This window comes from Sporisorium graminicola, chromosome SGRAM_10 (assembly GCF_005498985.1).
Source record: "Sporisorium graminicola strain CBS 10092 chromosome SGRAM_10, whole genome shotgun sequence".
NCBI lineage: Eukaryota > Fungi > Basidiomycota > Ustilaginomycetes > Ustilaginales > Ustilaginaceae > Sporisorium > Sporisorium graminicola.
In genome coordinates, this window is record NC_043720.1 from 363,402 (window position 1) to 379,907 (window position 16,506).

Consider the following 16,506-nt stretch of genomic DNA (forward strand, 5'->3'; position numbering starts at 1 on the left):
ACGCACGTTCGGCGACGAGACCCGGCTTCATATCGTCTGTACAAGTTTCAAATCTGACGATCGGTCACCGCCATCGCCCAGCGTGGACACCTTCTCTTCTCAAATGAAAGCACGTGCGCCTTGTTTTACGGCTTCAGAGCTCCACTGAGGAACTTCTTCATACCGTTGGCTAGCTTTCGAGCAAGTGAAACGCCGGTCGCCGTCCTGGGTTGCCTCGCCGCTAGCTGATTCAGTGGTCTTCCAGCGTCGCCGGCTACATCCCTACTGCCTCGTTGTTCAGCTGCTCGGGAAGACTCGGCGTCATCCTGCAAGCGCTGAGGAAAGAGGCCCCGGATGAAAGTCTCGTCAGAACTCTGCATCCTGTCTGTGTAGATATACCTCTTTCCATCCCTGGTGTCGAAGAACCAGACCTTGCCTTTGGCCCCTTGCGCGTAAAACGGCAGCCTCTTAGCTTGCATGATTCCGATCATCTTCGCATCCAGCCCCTGGCCTGGCAGTTGAACCGCGTGATACTTCTCTGCCAGCTTGAACGCGTGGGGCCTCGGCACTGCTTCGAACGTAGTGGATCTGATGTTCGGATAAGCCCGGAGCAGCTCTTGCATCTCTTCATTCGTGGAAGGAGTCGCGGTCGGCATGTTCTGCTGCGCCGCATTCGGATCGTGCGCGTGCGCTTCAGGACGTGAGCTGCTTGCGAGGAGCGGGATCGGCTGGGGAGAGAGCTGCAGCTGGGCGTTGAGCCGGATGGGGACCAGTCTGCCGTTCTGCCCACGAACGAGCCCCGTCACGGGGGCAGTAGCTCGTCGAGGAAAGTACACTGTTTCGTCTGCCCGACCGGTGAAGTGAACGCTTTGCGAGCTCGTCCTCGTGCCGGTGCTGGCTTGTTGCGGATGCAGTCGGGGCGGCTGGTCTAGCAGTGGATACTCTTCGTGCACAGAAGCCAAGGCTGGCAGCTTGACAGCGACCACGCTCAACACGAGTACCGCCACGATCGCTGAACGCAGCACGAATGCAGCCGCTTCACCTCGTGCGGTCATTTTCGCTGCCTCTCTTTGCTGCCTGACGAGCGTTGCGTTTTGAAGCATGTCTCGGTGGTGGTGTTGCGCAGGTACCCAGTTGCCAGAGTAAGGTGTCTCTGGATGACTGCCCAAGACCTAACGTGAAGGGCACGAGAAAGTCTCTTCTCCGTGTCGCCGAGTCTTTATACCCCACAGACGTCATTGTTCTCCGCTGACCGGCAATGTGAACAGAGAGACGTTCGAGCGTGCGCACAACAGATCGCTAAGCACAAGCTCACGTGTTTCAAACCCAAACGACAACCTCGGCTTCTGGCGAAAAGTACTAACCCACCCCACTCCACGGCGGAGCCACCTTGGCACATGTAGAGAGGCAGCTCAGCTGCAGCTCGCTGAGTTTGCGTATGCTGATATGGTCGATCGAGCATGGTGTGATGTGCTTGTCGACCTTCGGCTGCTGTCTTGGCACCAACTCTGTACCCTGCTCACCGTCACCGACTCCCTCTTAACTGCAGCCGCACGGACGCGTTTCGGAGCACCCACAGCCTTGAGCCCATTTCACACGAGGCGGTAAGGTTGATGAACGGGCTGAGGTTGTATTAAGAAGGAAAGAGAGGCGCCAGCGCGTCTGCGTTTCCACCCGTGTTCGAGGAGAAGAGAGGAGAGGAGAGGAGGCTGCGAGTGTAACATACAATAGTATAGTCGACAGCGCGGCGCTGATGTGCCAGTGGCAGAAGGAGTCCAGCTACCTAGCGGCCACGAATATACCTGGCAGGGGAAGCAGCCGAAGATAGTTTTCCCACCATGCTTCGAGCGCCTTCGGCCAGCCGTTGCCACCAGCCTTTGCCTGGGCGCCTGTGCCTGAGACCTGCTAATCCTTTGAAGCGTGTTCGCGTCCACAAGATTTGTGGCGACATGACCACCGAGTGTTCGATCCACAGACTGCACACCAACATTGCCCCGGTCCACGATCAGCTTATCGCGCTCGGACGCTACTTTTACGAGTGCAGTCTTGTCCAGCTTCGGATCTTCTGAGAGCTTCATGATTGGTTTGCCTTCGAGCTTCGGCAAGTTGGTAGTCATTGTGGTCTGTTGGCTTTGCAGCAACGGGGGAGGCTCCGAGGAGGAACGCCTTTTGGGGAACCAGGAACCCCAAAAGCTGCCTTTTGTGACGGCTGGCTTGCCCCTCGTGAAGCGTTCCGACGGCGGAAATCCTACAAGATGTTGAGGGCGCACAGCTTGCTCGCCCCGGATGGCCTCTTCGTAAGTGGTGTAAGCTTTTCCGTTTACAAAGTAGGTTGTCGCAATGGGTTCTGGCCCTCGATAGATCTCTCGAGCAGAACCTGCGGACTGGATACCGTTCGATGCCGCTTGGTGGCGACTTGCATGTGGTCGACTACCAAAGCCCTCTGGATATGTTGCGCTGGCAGCGTCGCGACTGGCGTAGGGCCTCCCGTCCCTGCCCCAGTACACATTGTGATTGATCGGGTCATCTGCGGAAGAGCCGACTCTGCCAAGTGTGCTCTCGACCACGGGTCTCAGCCTTGCTGGCTGTGACGAACCGGCTGCAGGAAGCGCAGGCTGTTCGACCAGATCGGCCCATGTGACTCTCTTTCTAGTCGGAGATGTAGTGGTTCCAGGTTGAGAGAGCTGCGCCGGTGGGCCTTCTGCTGCAGGTGCGATTTCTTGTTCAGCGTCGATTGCCGGCACGGGCGAAGCATGGCCGAGGTAAAGCAGCGCGAGAATGGCGAGGACTCGGATCCAGATCCGAGCCATCTTGAAGGGCTTGGTGCTAGTCTTGGGGCGCGGGATCGAGAACAGCGAGTTATGGACGTGGACAGAATCTGAAGCACCCGCTAAAGGAACGGTGGCTTATCGTAGACTAGGAGGAGAGGAGTGATGTGAAGGAGTGTGTACCGAGTCAGGAGTGCTGAGGAATGAATGGACCGAGCGAGAGGCGAGCAGATGATCCAGCTGCTGTTAGGAACGTGATGCTGATGGACGGGGCGGCATCGCGCGTTTTTATAACGTGTTCCGCTGGACACTGGGTGGGGCCTTATCGAGCTATACTGAGCTTTGCCGGCGTACGTGGTCAACAGCCAGGCCGGTTCAAGAAGTCACAAAGCATTGCTGACGCCGCCCTGAGAAAACCCACAGGCCCGCTATCCCACCACGATCCCCACCACATTCCCACCGCCTTCCCGCCGTCTTGACATCGCTGTATCTCGAACGAACAACTTTGAGACAACACAAAAGAGCTCAACACCGAAGTCTGACTCAAATCGTGACTGCATTCAAACAAACCATAGATTGCTCAAGATGAAGTCGAGACTCGAAAGGCAAGGCGTAGAACTAAGTAGCGTCGAGCACACAGAAAGTCGTCTCTATCTCGTCGAGCTTGAGAAATGGAGAGGCAGCTCGCGAAGAGATGGAGACGATGGTTTGAGGTCCTGTGAGACGGCTAGAGGTGGGCATTATCACGTACGTGGCCCTCGAAATCCTATCCAAGAGACTGTAAAGCAAGGCGTTATGACACATACCTTCGAGCTCTCGTCTCTTTACACCTTTCAAAGCTCCTCTTGCACACTCTTGCGCTACAGCCACTTTAACCACCATTTGCTGTGTGTTCTGACAGGGGCATGATCTTGCTTACGCTTCATGCCAGTGCGCTCAGCTCCCTAGCCAGTGTGTGCCAGTGGAATCAACTGTGTTCATCTCATGCTAATGTGCAGAACAAAACTGTGGGCAAAGGAAAGAACTGCCACGCACAGAGCAGAACAAAGACGAATTGCGGTTCGGGACAAAGCTCATGGATGCATGCATGCATATGGAGAAGGTTAGGACTTAGCAACAAAGCCGGATGTTATTAGATTGAAACACACTTATCGAGTTGTAACTGACCACAGCTTTGTGAGACTAATGCGACGGCTACGGTTCCCGTCGCAGGGGAACCAAAAACTGGTGGAGCGCCTGTTCGTAGTGCTCAGCCACACCCTCTGGGCTGATGCGGATCCCCAAGACATGGCTTCCATCGATGCTCAAGAACTTGCCCATCCTGAAGTGATCCAGGTGCTGTCTGAGCTCAATTCCGAGCATACCGACCGAATGAACGAATGGCGATGCCACAATATCTGCCCAAGTCTTGCTAGCGGCACGGGCGTTAGCTTGCTCGCCCTCGATCGGTCTAAACAAGCTATGGAACCTGGCCCATGCGACATTCATGCCGTAGCGACGTCTTATGGACTCCATCTCTCGAATCCTCTCGTTGAGACCAAAGACACGTGCTCCAGCAGCGATATTGATTGCCGGGACCTTGGGCGATCGACCAGTCAGCAAGACGATCGAGTCGAATTCCCCAGAGTTGGCGCCGAATCGGTTGCGATAGATGTGAAGGTGGCGGTAGCGTTGGAGGAGCGCGTTGAGCGATCGGAACGACTGCGGCTGCGTCAGATCGACGATCGGTGCCCAATTGGGTTGAGGTACATCTGCGAACAGGAGCGTTTCGGGGTACTGGTTGCCCTCGATGATGTGCGCGATGCGCGTCTGCGAGATCGGCACTGGCAGGAAGTGACCTTGAATAATGTCGTCGAACGAGATGGGTGAGTCGTCGTAAGGGGAGCGTCGTGGGGCAGTGGCGGTCAAGATGCGGGTCGAAGTCGGAGACGATGTGCCTAGCAACTGAAATTCCAGTCCCCTTTTGTCCAAGATCGAGGCAGCCGAGAGAGCCAGGGCATCAGAGACGCTACAAGCAGCGACGAAGAGCACAGCGAGGAACGATGCTTTGTGCCTAAGTGATCGAATCATGTTCGAGTAGAATGACGGCTCGGTGTGGTCCGGCAGTTCTTCGACTCACTTGCACCCCATTGCCTTCCTCCTTTCGTCCCTTTATAAGTCGCACCTGCTGAGTTCCTCGAAGGAGCGGTGATGTCTGCGAGACTCCACCAACCAGAGCGTCACAAGACCCGGAACCTGTTCCAGCGACGGTCTTGTCTCGCTAGCGAGATCTGTTCCTTCAACAGTAACTCCTTTTCGCAGCTTCATGTGCTGAATCCGGAGATATGCATCCGAGCAGGATCGGTCATCTGATTCGACTCCCATACGAGCTTTCTATGCGTGGGTGAGGCCGCCAGGGACCTCATTACCAATAGTGTTGTGGCAGGGGGGGTTAGCAAAGCACACGAATAAAAAAAGCCATCCCCAGTTCACTCTCATCCGCCTCGTGACCGCCACGCCATCCGGACCTTGATGAAGAGCCGGTGCCGCATCCAGCCTAGCTCGAAGCTTCCGGACAAAGCGTGCACTCTTCACACGCCATCTTTGTCTTGTGAGCAACAGCGGTATTCTTCAAGCATATCACCACACAGCTCATTTGCTGGAGTGCTGGGAGAAGTTGCGAGATCCCGAGTACTGGGCATGGACATTTGCATTTCAATAGTATCGCAGCTGAGCGAGCTTTTCTGGCAGCTTGAACTTTCTCACAATTGCCAACGCCTTTTCGGCGAGGATCTTCTTCTTGTCTAGCTCTTCAATGGAAACACGCACTGGATGTTGACCGTGTGCGGGCTCCAACCATACCTTGAAAACAGAATCTTGTTTAGGACCACCTTGGGCGATCGAGGTGATGTAGAGGCGCAATCGCCCGTGCGCTTGAAGCGCCTGAATCAGCTCTCGGTGACTGGCTGAATGCGAACCAAAACGCGGATAATCGACAATGTTGGGAGGCTCGATTTGTGCAGGGTGCGGCCAGGTGTCAGGCGGTAGTGGTTGACCCCAAATGAGCCCGGCGTATGCCCTCCCGTAGGTGTTTTCGGCCGTCAAGAAGCCTTCTCGTACACGTCTGAGTTCCTTTGCTGCATGGCGGCGGGTTCGTTCGAACAATGGTTCTTCCCATGGACGGATCAGGATGTAGTTTCCTTCGTGCGGAAGCCAGAAGGATCTGTGGCCTTGTGTTGACGCGGCAAGCATATTCTCGTAGGTGTCGTGATTGGCTGTCAACATGGGAACTCCTTGGGCGTGCGGCAATCCAGCGACCTCTTCGTATCTTTCAAGCGTCGAGTCAATATACGACAGCCGATCCGATATGACTTTCTGGACTATGTGGACGTTGGGGTCCATTCCAAACAATGTTAACAGCCTCTGCACGCCTTCCCGAGTTGCGTCTCGCTGCGAGAGTTTTCCGTCTTGCAGTTCGATATACACCGCACTTCTGTGCAATGTGTCGAGGAGAACGACACTTTCGTAATCGACAAGCGTCTGTGCAACCTGGTCCGGAAGAGTCAGGATATTCAAGATTGGCGTGTTTCCGTCCAAAGGCATCCGAGGGTCCTGATACAAAGCAGTACTGCGCACTACTCGAGCGATCCTCTCGGCACTGAGGTAGTTGCTTCTGTATGTTGCTACATTTGGTCGATTCTGGAACAAACTTGGCCATCTCCTCTGTGCCTGCGGCAGAGTTGAGGAGCTGGAAGGGTCGTCTGCTACCATAAAGTCGGCAGCAGTGCAGCTCTGCGACCAGAGCGACACGCTCGCCAAGAAAGCGACCACGTTGAGGATGGTGGGGAGATGCGGTCTCATGCTTGGCTGTGGTGAGGAGTACCGTACGTGTGCTTTCCGATGTAGTGGTTCCTTGATTGAGGTCTGATGTGGTTGGCAAAAGATTCAGGTGGCTCATGAAATGTCATCTCATTTATACATGTCGAGACAAGTCGGTCGCGCACCGGGGTTCCACACCGAATCAAGTTGCATGCTGAGCAGGCGTTCATCACCCACCGCCCCGCCTGGTGAGCGGTAACATGTGGGCCTAGATCGGCCCTAAAACTGAGCCCGAGTCTCTTTTGCTATTGTATTTGTTCACTCTTTCCGTGCCTCGGCCGTGTGTGTGAGCTGCTTGACCGCACTGCATCAGGTGCCTCTGGCGGAACAAGCGAAGCGTACTCTTCCTTCAACTTCATCACACGCAAGGCTGGCTGGCGGATTGTTAAGCAAGAATCAGCGGTCGAACTTTCTACTGGCTCGAAGGCAAGGGAAACTGGACAGCACATCATTGAGCATTGAACATCTGAAACTTGGTTTTCGAACTTCTTATACGGGAAGACGAATCTTTCTCATCATTGAATACAACTCTTCTTGAAGGCGTTCTTCTGCGGTCAGTTCGTCGACGGAGAGTCGCAATGGAGAAGTGCGGGCAGAAGGGGCTTCGCGCTCCAATTTGACCTTGTAAGCCTTGCGGGATCCATCGGGGAGCTTCTTGTAGAGACGGAAGCGCCCGTATCTTCGGAGAGCTTCGATCATCTGTTCTCGTGTGCCCGAATTTGAAGCAAAGCGTGGGTAGTCTTTGAGGCTAGGAGCCCCTCTCTGCGAGCGATAAAACGCCTCGAGGTCGAGCGGCGGACCCCATCGTACCAAGGCAAAGCCGTTGCCATACGTGTTCTGGTAGGATTTGTACCTGCGCACAACTTGTTCGACATCGGCTGCATCCTGAGTGCTCGGTGGCAGGTAGATGTCCCCGGTCGAGGGTTTGATTGACAGATAGCCATGAACGGGATCAGCAAGCCAAAATGCTTTGCTGCCTATCCTTGCGGCTGCCTGCATGTCGGTCAGCATCTCTTCACCGGACATCATGATGGGTCGACCTTGTGTCCATGGAAGATGGTCGAGAGCTCCTTCTTCGGGCATAGAAATAGACGGATTCTCCAAAGCTTTCTTGACATAGTGAACGCCAGGGTCCATCTTGTATAAGGTCAAAATCCGCGGCAACCTAGTTTCAGGTCTCTCGACTTGAAGCCTGTCTGTCCTTAGCTTGATGACGCTCGCCTGGTTGGTTTTTCTGTCGACGATTGCTACCCTGCCGTAATCCTTCAAAGCTTGCTCGACAACGCTGGGATTCGTTTTGACGGACAACAGAGGCATGCCTTCGTAGAAAGGTAGTCCAGCGTTCTGCAGCATAGGCCCATTGATAGACCAATAAAAACGTCGAGTTTTTCGTAAGCCTTGGATCCTGTTGAAGTCCAGCCACTCCCAGTACCTGTCGACCGGGGGTGGATTGTAGACCAAATGATCTCTGCTAGGAATAACATCCGGCTCAGGAAGCTGAGAAGGACGCGGCGATGATGATGCTGGCGTATTTATCGACGACAACAATGGCGAATCTGCTGGTGGTGGAGGTGGAGAGCCGGCAGCCGGCGCGCTGCTGGAACCGACATCGGCGTCGCCAAAGCCGCCAGCCGTACAAATCTGCGCAAGGAGCAGCACGACGGCAAAAAATGCGATTATGCTAGACAAGATAGGGAGAACTACCCTCATGCTTGGCTGCGTTGAAGGGCACTATGCTGTTCTGAGAATACACTGGTCAGTGTGATGAAGACTTGATCGATGGAACCAGATGGGAAGAAGCCCCCTCTTTATGAGTTTCAGACGAGTCGAGCACGTCACCGCTCCCACCGGGTTGCTTTGCGAGCTTTGCCTAAGACATCACACCCGCCCACTCTGTTCATCTCACACCCACAGACGCTTTGCCTTTTACCTTTTCGGACACCACCGTCTCTGCTCGAGGTCGCGCATATACCCACAGCTGCGCCCGTTGCCTAGCAGACGGCGGGGAGTATAAAACATTTGTCTTTCCCTTATTGGCTACCTTCATAGGTCGGTGAGTGTTCCTAGCGCGCTATGCAAGTCCTTCGTCCATGGTGACCATCCCGTTCTTCGCTTAATTTGAAAGAAGGAACTTCGACGAACGTGGGCTGTGCCTTCAAGGCCGGTTTCTTTCGTTCGCCTATTCGTACTTGATTTACCGGAATGGTTTCCTCGACTTTGTCACACATGAGCGGTCCTTCCGCTGTAACCCAGCTCAATTTAGCAGTAGGAAGGGGTTCGCAAGGGCAAACGAGACTTGTTCATGATCTACAGGGTAAACGCTTTGTAAACGAAGCCGTATTCTGAATCAAAAGACTGTGATCCAGCCATCTATTCACCAATCTTCAAGTTTGAAAAGAGCCGTCCCAAGCCTTTTGTGGCTGGATCCTTGATGGTGACAATCGCTCGAGCGAAACGAGAAGCAGGATTTCGCATCATCTTGACCTTGTAAACTTTGTCAGAATCGCGAAGTCGAAAGCGCCTGTGTGTGCGAAGGGCATCGAGCATCTCGTCACGAGTTGCATCGCTGTTGATTACAGGTGCATCCTGGTTCCTCATAGGCGGCATGTGTAGCACTGCAGCTAGCTCGGGAAGTTGCTCTAGTGGTCGACCCCACCTGATCGAGGCGAAGGTTTGCCCGTACTTGACTCTATCCGCTGAGTATGCCTGCAAGACCCGGTCGACCTCCTCCAAATCTTTTGTGGCGGCCATCTCAAACAACAAGTCTGTCCAGGGTTGGATCAATATGATCCTCTTCGATTGTCCTACTGTAATATTAAAACCTCTTCTGTCTTGTCGGGATGCTGTGTACATTTGTGGCAGAGTTGCTTGAGCGCCTGCGAGGATGGGTTTGCCAAGTGCATGCGGCAGATGATCGACCGATTCCGGTTCGAGAGCGCGTTGGTATTGGCCCAACAAGACCTTTCTGAGCTCGTGAACATTCGAGGGCAAAGCAAACACCGCGGCTACATCATACGATTCCGTAGACTCTCTCGAATATACAGTGTTTTCGCCGAATTGGATCCACACCGACCTCGTGACGTACGGCTCGATGATGGCCACACTGCCATAGTCTTTGAGAGCTTGCTTGACAGGCCTCACATCATTCTCGACGGAGAAGATTGGCGTAGACTTGTAGAAGGGAAGTTTAGGATCGCGTAGCGATCGATCGCTCGGCTGTAATTTATTGACCTCTCCGTATGGGAGGTATTCGTAGTATCTGTCGAGCGGAGGTGCAAGCCTTAGCTTTCCTTCTTCGTTAAGGTCAGGCGGAGGCAGTTGCCCAACTTGCTGCGGAGATGTTCGCGGTGGCGCAGCCTGTGGCCAAGAGGGGGGCAGGTTATATCGCTCAACATCCGGGGGTCAATTCATACGCGGATAGTTTGCAGTCAAATAGGAAGAGCCGGCTCCAGCATTGCTAGAGCTGGGACCGGCCTGAGGAGAGCTTGGTTCGGCATTGCTAGAGCCGACACCTGGCTCCGGTTGAAACATAGTCGTGCAGGTCTGCAAGAAAAGCAACACGTCGCGATGAAGCTAAAAAGGGGGAAGTGGGTTGGCCTCATTACCGGCTGCAGAGGGAGTCCGAGGAGCTTTAGAGGGTGCTGCTGTGCTGATCGAGCGTGATTGAACTGAAGACCCCATTACCCTTTTATAGCTGTGAATACAAGAAGGGCAAGCACTGGGATTGCTTCGCAGACTTGTTTCGGCACTTGGGCTCAGTGCAGAAGTACCGCCTTACTGCTTCTCTGAGAAATTCGCCTTACTGCGTCTCTGAGAAAGCGGCCGAACACGAGCCAGCGTAGGCTCCGCATACCTCAACCCTCAGAGCAATGTGAGAAAGGGACGGACGGGCCCATTCCTTGGTGCAGCCCCGCCTGGCTGAAACTATATACGACGGTAGTGACAACAGCGCTGACGCTGCATCCAAATTTATCTTACGGGACGGGAATCGTTGTCGAGAATTCGAGGGGTTATCATCTCGAGCGAGGGGACAAGACCACGGAGTCGTGGAACAGATTTATCTCGCCTTGCAGCAGACGCATATGAAGAGCTGAGGTTTGTCTGGCTTGCGACGGTGCCCTGCATGAAAGCGCTGCAGGGTGCCAAGCTTGGTCTACTCGAACCCATCCTAAATGGTGGCCCTCGGGTGGGTTACAGCTGAGAGCCGTGATTGAGTAAGCTGACACCTCGCACCCTTGCTAACTCTCTGGCCTTCCAGTCGCGCCAATGTTGGCTTGAATCCCCGTACCGAACATGTCATAGCAATTCTTACCTCTCTCACTTTTGTGTGGACTGCCTCTACCTCCATTGTCACGTCAATCTGCTCGTTTTGCGCTCGTCCAGCCATTTCTAAGGCGGTCTCGAAGGTTGTATTCGAAGATGAAGGCGAGTGCGGCCATCACAAGCGCACGAATTACGCTGAGCAATGTGCGAAGCAAGAGCATGATTGGAAAGACAAACTCTCGTCGTAAGTCGGCGAGAGCGGCCAAGAGATGGGTCGAGGTGGGGAACAAAGGAGCAAGAAACGAAAAGAGCAGCGCCTTTCTCCAGCGAATCGGGCTTCCTCGTTGACCTCTCAAGCTGGCAGCTCGACCACGAGGCAAGCCTGCTCGGTGGTACCAAGACTATCGAGCAATAGGGGACGATTGCCAACCTTCATTTGGAGTATGCAAGAGGAGCCCGCAAACGTCGAGGTTGCTTCCGTCCCACACCGATTCGTGGCAATGAGATGTGTTTGTTTCAAGTTGCCTCTTGTCGAGCATGTTGACTCATTGGCAGAGGAACAATCTGGATCGAAAAGGGGGCGGCATCGCACAGCCCAATAGTTGATGGTCGAGAGACTCGGTGCAGGGGTCTGTTCATTCGCATCGAGCTTGGCACGCTCTTCCTGTTCATCCTTTGGGAGCAACCATGCCATGGGCATGACGAGAAGATCGACGTTGTTGTTTCTGCAGAACGAAGTGAGCTCGCAGCTTTCAAAGGGCGTTTGGAACTGAAAGGGGTTGAGGTCCATGCAGATGCCTACGCACACGTTGCCGAGCAGAGGCAGATGGATGGCTTGGAATCCACTTCCTTGGGATGCCCACACCTCGTCCGTTTCATACAGAAAGTGCTTGCGGAAGACGTGCTTGAGGGAGCCATCGGGAGCGACAAGGGCAGCCGAGTTGAAGGCGTAGTCTCGATCTGCTTGCTCGATAACGGTTTCATCCTGGACGGGTCTGGGTCTAGCATCGAAGGGTGGATGGGTGATACCGCTGGCTTGTGCATCCTCGCTGTTCTGCGGCAGTGAGCCGACCTCCGGGAAGCCTATTACGACGTGGCAATGAAGCTTTCCGGCGAGATGAGCAGCGAGGGTCAGGCTCGGCTGTTTCGCTGAGAGACAAGAAGCCTTGCATGCAGAAGTGAAAGTGGCTACGTTGTCAAGAGGTGCAGGAGACTCAAACGTGCGAGCGTCTTCGAGTAAAGGGTCGATTTCTTCTCTGTTCTTGAAAACGTAGCCGGTGAGTGCGAGTTCCGGAAGCACAAGAAGGTGGATGGGAGTCGACTTCCTTTGAACTATCGCTTCAGAGACAAGACTGAGAACAGTGTCGGTGTTGCGAGCCACGTCGGCATGCTTCGAGTCGAGCTGAACGCAAGCAATGCGTCTTGGAGCGGCAGAAGATGATCCTGCGGTGGACATAGCTTCCGACGAGATGCTTGCGTGGGTGCGGCGAGTTGTCGTGTATCGAGACAAGGAGGGCCAGCCCAGACGACAGCGCGGCGGCGCCAGCCCTCTCGGTAGCGTCGCCACTCGCAAATTGAGACAGATGGTGACTGCGCTGTGTCTGCTGCTCGGATGCGGAAGGTAAGCTTGTCCGCGACTGTCGCGACAGGTGATGAGTCTGATTCAGCACCTGAACGAGCGGTCCATACTCAGCATGCAAACGAGTCCAGTGAAGAAACGGTGCCTCGACCGACGTGTTTGGAAAGTGGATGGTGCTGAACAATGCGTAGCAAGTTCGGTGTAGGAAAGGCAAGCGCACCGCCGCTAAACAATGTGATTATGTAATCCCTTGTCATCCTCATCAATCTTTGCGGGCTGCGCGCCTTGGCCACTAAATTTGGGCCCAGCTACAAAGCTCAGTTCGGATCTTGACTCGTAATCAGCACGGCCACCATCCACCTACCTTGGCATGGTTCTCAGCATCCTGGTTCAGCATCACAGCTCAGCATCGCGGCTCACGCGACATGGTCGAGTCCAAAACCCCACCCAATTCTGCCGCGGCCAATCAGTCTGGTTTTGCTGTTGGCGATGCTGCCCTCCAACAAGATGACCTGTTCGCTTTGCACCAATCGAGTCCCGCACGTCGGCATCAAGAGTACAACAGTATGTGCAAAGAGGTGATTCGGCGCATGCCTGACCGTGATCCCAGCATTGTCGTGCCGTTTGCAACAACCCTGGCGACCATGTTCCACCAGCACGCTCCCGAAGATGATGAGCTTTATGGCATCTTCCTCGCATTGCTGCTTGACCCCGCCAGATCTCGCTTCATGCAGCTAGTCCAACATGCTCTCCACGAGTCTGCACGCCACCTGCCCGCCCACGTGCTGCAGGACGTTTTCCAGCTGCAGCGCTCTGACGATGATGATCAGGCTATGCTCTATCAACTCCATCCAGCACAGCCTAGCGCCATTGTCCACGATCGCATCAAGCAGTCTCTTGGTAGTCTCGGCCACCCACCTTGTGCGCCTCCGGAATGCCTCGAGCTCTTGATCCCGCTTGTGTTCAGACCTGCTCCACCTCCAGCCGCGCTCGAGGTCGAGCATCGCGCGCAGCAAGTCCAGCGAGCCTTCAGCACTACCTTCCTTGGGCCCGCCGTCGATCGGCTGGTCTTCCACCTGGGCGTCCATTCACGGCATTCTTTCACCACCCATGCACCTTCAAAGAACAGCTCGGTGCAGCCTAGCACCGATCAGCAACCCACTTTACCCTACTTTGCCCGTGTCATCCCCATTCTCCAATCCTCCGGATTTGGCAAGACCAAGATGTGCGTCCATCTCGGCGCAAAGCATCCCGGACTCCTCCTCTGCCTTCGTCATGATACCCCGAACGAGTCCGTCTCGTTCCCTCCGCAGGATTCTCTGGTCTACGGCTACATGCAAGCTTGCCTCGACGCCGTGGCCAAGCCTGACAAGGCCAAGACAGGCGACGAAGACCGCGTGGTGCATTTCAGGCTCGCCAACTTCCTAGCAGCATATTGCACCACCCTCAAGCTCTATCTTGCACGGCTCATGCACCTCTCGGGCTGCTGTCACTCGTTTGCACACTCATCGCAACCAAAAGGACAGGCTTCTACCAATCAGCACCCGTTGCCCTCATCTTCGCTCTGTTGGAAGACGGTCGTCTTTGTCCTGTCCACCTCACTCAAGCGCGGCTTTCTCGAAAACCTGGCTCTCGATCCGCCCAAAAGATTTTGTCCACACGTTGCCACGTTTTGTCACCTCAACCTGTTACCTCGATCCCAAGTCGACCAAGGCGGGACGAGCGTGAACCTGTATCCGCAATCTTTGCACCTCGAACTCAGCCAAGCCCAGACCGACTTTGTCTCGCTACTCACGGCTCACAACGCCCGCAAAAAGATAATATCTGAAATCCTCGCCTTTGCCAATGCTGCCAACGCCGAGCCCATGCCCAAGCCGCAAGCAGTTGAAGCTGCACCAGCACAGATGGCACGTAACATCATCCGCCCCGCACTGCTCGAGCTTGAGAGGCTGGTCGAAACTGACCAGCTGGACGAAGAAGTCATCTTTTACCTCGCCCTAGACGAGTGTGGCAGCATCGAACCGCTCTTGCCCCATGTACGTCGCCTGTGGAACTATGCCGAGCCCAAGCGCACCTGGATCTTTCTCATCGACACCAACAGCAAGATTTCACCCGTGGCCGGTAGAGCTGCCTCGGCCGCATCAGGCAGGACCGATCTATTTACTGGTACGCATCAGCTGCCCATCCCCTTTACTGCGCTGCCACTCGATGTTCATCCGACACGCCACGAAGCCATCCAACTCTGCAAGGACATCGAGGCAGGCCATTGCAGCCTTCGCCGTCTCAACCTCATGATACCCAAGCTTGGCCGTCCTCTTTGGAACGACAGTGAGCTCTTCCGAGACCGTGACTACATGCTGCGCTGCCACGCCATCATAGGCAAGCTTGTCGGCTCCACTTCGCAGCGCTGGCCGGACAAGCTTCCCAAACCAAGCCAGCCATTGGACAGCGCCGCCTTCCAACCAATCATGGCCCTAGTCCTTCAGCGAGTTCCCATGGGCTACTCGTGCCTTTCAGAACAAGTGACATGGCAGGAGTTTGTCAAAAACCAGGTCTCGTACCACCTCCGTTTCATCGAAAAGGTCCTGCCTAATTCCAATGTTGTCAAGTCGCACGTTGTCAGCGAGCCCCCGCTCAGTGTAGCCGCTGCATGGTCCTTCCGACACGAGCCAAGCAAAATTGGCCTCAAATGGTCCACGGCCATCATGACCCTGGCTTCCGCTCGTGCTGCTGTCGGCCTGCAAGTTGGACTTGAGGGCGAAGAAGGCGCTCACCTCATCTGCAGCATGGCTTCCGACTTTGCCGCCGGCGAAGCATACAAGGACGATTTTCTCCAGGTTGGGTTTGACGACGCTTTCCCGGACAGGTATGCGTGTACCATGGGTCTGGTCCGGCTTGATCGATGGCTTGATATCTTGATCGGCAACGAGTACGATCCGCGCGTTCCTGCTGCCGATCCAAAGCAAGCGCCACTGTACTCTCCTCAGGTCAGCAAAGACTTTAGGGCATGGTGCAAAAGTCAGTGGCTCAACTTCAAGCACGTCGCCGCTCTTCCCAAACAGGTCAAGATGTCCAAGACGCTCGACCGCAATCTGCTTGCTCACTTCTGGCTTCGACATGCAGCGATGCGCGGTCCGGCAAATCAAGAAGGCTGGGATCTGCTGATACCCTTGTACAATTCGGAAAGCGTTCCTATTGGCGATGAACCATTCCAAATCAATCAGCTGTCATTTGTTGCCATTCAGGTCAAGAACGAACTTTACAGTCCTAATTTCCCCGATCCGCTGGGACCAACCCTGTCAGCGGTGAACATAGCTGACGTTAATCTTGGCGAGTGCAAGCACCAGCAGCAGCACCAGCACGAGCACCAGCAAGAGCCAGCACCACAAGGGCAAGAGCAAGAACAAGGACAAGTGGCCTTGACGTCGTCATCATCTACTACCACTCTGGAGCTTTACCTTGACCTTCGAGGGCCATCAAGAACACCGTCGTTACTCAAGATGTCGGCACCACGCGCAAGCAAGCCAAAGCAAGAGGATCATCAAGAGCAGCAGCAGCAAACGCGCTACAACATTTACGTGTCCGGCTTGGATGCTGAGCGTTATCCAGTGCTGGGCAGGCTCGAAGGCGACGCCCGCGGACTGATGCCAACCATGTTTGGACTCAGCTATCTGGGCACCAATCGATTCGAGACGGATTTCATCGATGCCGTGCACAGTCTCGACAATCAAGGTCGAGAGCAGGCACGCAGACAGCTCCACGAGTTGGGAGGCTTCATGCCCATGTTTGACGGGATACCTACGCAAGGCGAGGAGCCATGGTGCCCCAAGCCGTTTTACCGAGGCTACGCAATAGGCCAGTCCAAGCGCATGCGGGCCGAGTAGTAACGCGAAGCGCCTCGTGCTCGAAAAAAAATTGCATGCCAAGGCGGATGGTGGCGGTGCTGATTACGAGTCATGGTGGCCCAGGCGTGTGCGAGGACGTGTGCTACTAAACTTTGAGAATGATAATTGATTACATAAGGCTCACGAGCCAGTCTGCGAATGCGCATTCCTCATC

The 16,506-nt window shown here is 54.8% G+C and overlaps 6 protein-coding genes across 6 annotated transcripts; 1 reads left to right on the forward strand and 5 right to left on the reverse strand.

Annotated features, from left to right (window-relative positions):
- Positions 1 to 125: 125 nt before the first annotated feature.
- On the reverse strand, positions 126 to 2,789 carry EX895_001182 (uncharacterized protein; the record flags this gene model as incomplete). Its single annotated transcript, XM_029881782.1, has 2 exons — positions 126 to 1,151; positions 1,914 to 2,789. 2 exons carry the CDS (start codon positions 2,787 to 2,789, stop codon positions 126 to 128), a joined length of 1,902 nt encoding a protein of 633 aa, XP_029741870.1.
- Positions 2,790 to 3,941: 1,152 nt separating this feature from the next.
- Positions 3,942 to 4,817, reverse strand: EX895_001183 (uncharacterized protein; the record flags this gene model as incomplete). Its single annotated transcript, XM_029881783.1, has 1 exon — positions 3,942 to 4,817. The coding sequence occupies one exon, from the start codon at positions 4,815 to 4,817 to the stop codon at positions 3,942 to 3,944; it is 876 nt and encodes a 291-aa protein (XP_029741871.1).
- A 624-nt stretch (positions 4,818 to 5,441) lies between these two features.
- On the reverse strand, positions 5,442 to 6,587 carry EX895_001184 (uncharacterized protein; the record flags this gene model as incomplete). Its single annotated transcript, XM_029881784.1, has 1 exon — positions 5,442 to 6,587. One exon carries the CDS (start codon positions 6,585 to 6,587, stop codon positions 5,442 to 5,444), a length of 1,146 nt encoding a protein of 381 aa, XP_029741872.1.
- Positions 6,588 to 7,094: 507 nt separating this feature from the next.
- On the reverse strand, positions 7,095 to 7,742 carry EX895_001185 (uncharacterized protein; the record flags this gene model as incomplete). The annotated part of the gene is made up of 1 exon (XM_029881785.1): positions 7,095 to 7,742. One exon carries the CDS (start codon positions 7,740 to 7,742, stop codon positions 7,095 to 7,097), a length of 648 nt encoding a protein of 215 aa, XP_029741873.1.
- A 3,478-nt stretch (positions 7,743 to 11,220) lies between these two features.
- EX895_001186 (uncharacterized protein) lies at positions 11,221 to 12,324 on the reverse strand (the record flags this gene model as incomplete). The annotated part of the gene is made up of 2 exons (XM_029881786.1): positions 11,221 to 11,298; positions 11,461 to 12,324. The coding sequence occupies 2 exons, from the start codon at positions 12,322 to 12,324 to the stop codon at positions 11,221 to 11,223; spliced, it is 942 nt and encodes a 313-aa protein (XP_029741874.1).
- A 548-nt stretch (positions 12,325 to 12,872) lies between these two features.
- On the forward strand, positions 12,873 to 16,331 carry EX895_001187 (uncharacterized protein; the record flags this gene model as incomplete). The annotated part of the gene is made up of 1 exon (XM_029881787.1): positions 12,873 to 16,331. The coding sequence occupies one exon, from the start codon at positions 12,873 to 12,875 to the stop codon at positions 16,329 to 16,331; it is 3,459 nt and encodes a 1,152-aa protein (XP_029741875.1).
- Positions 16,332 to 16,506: the final 175 nt, after the last annotated feature.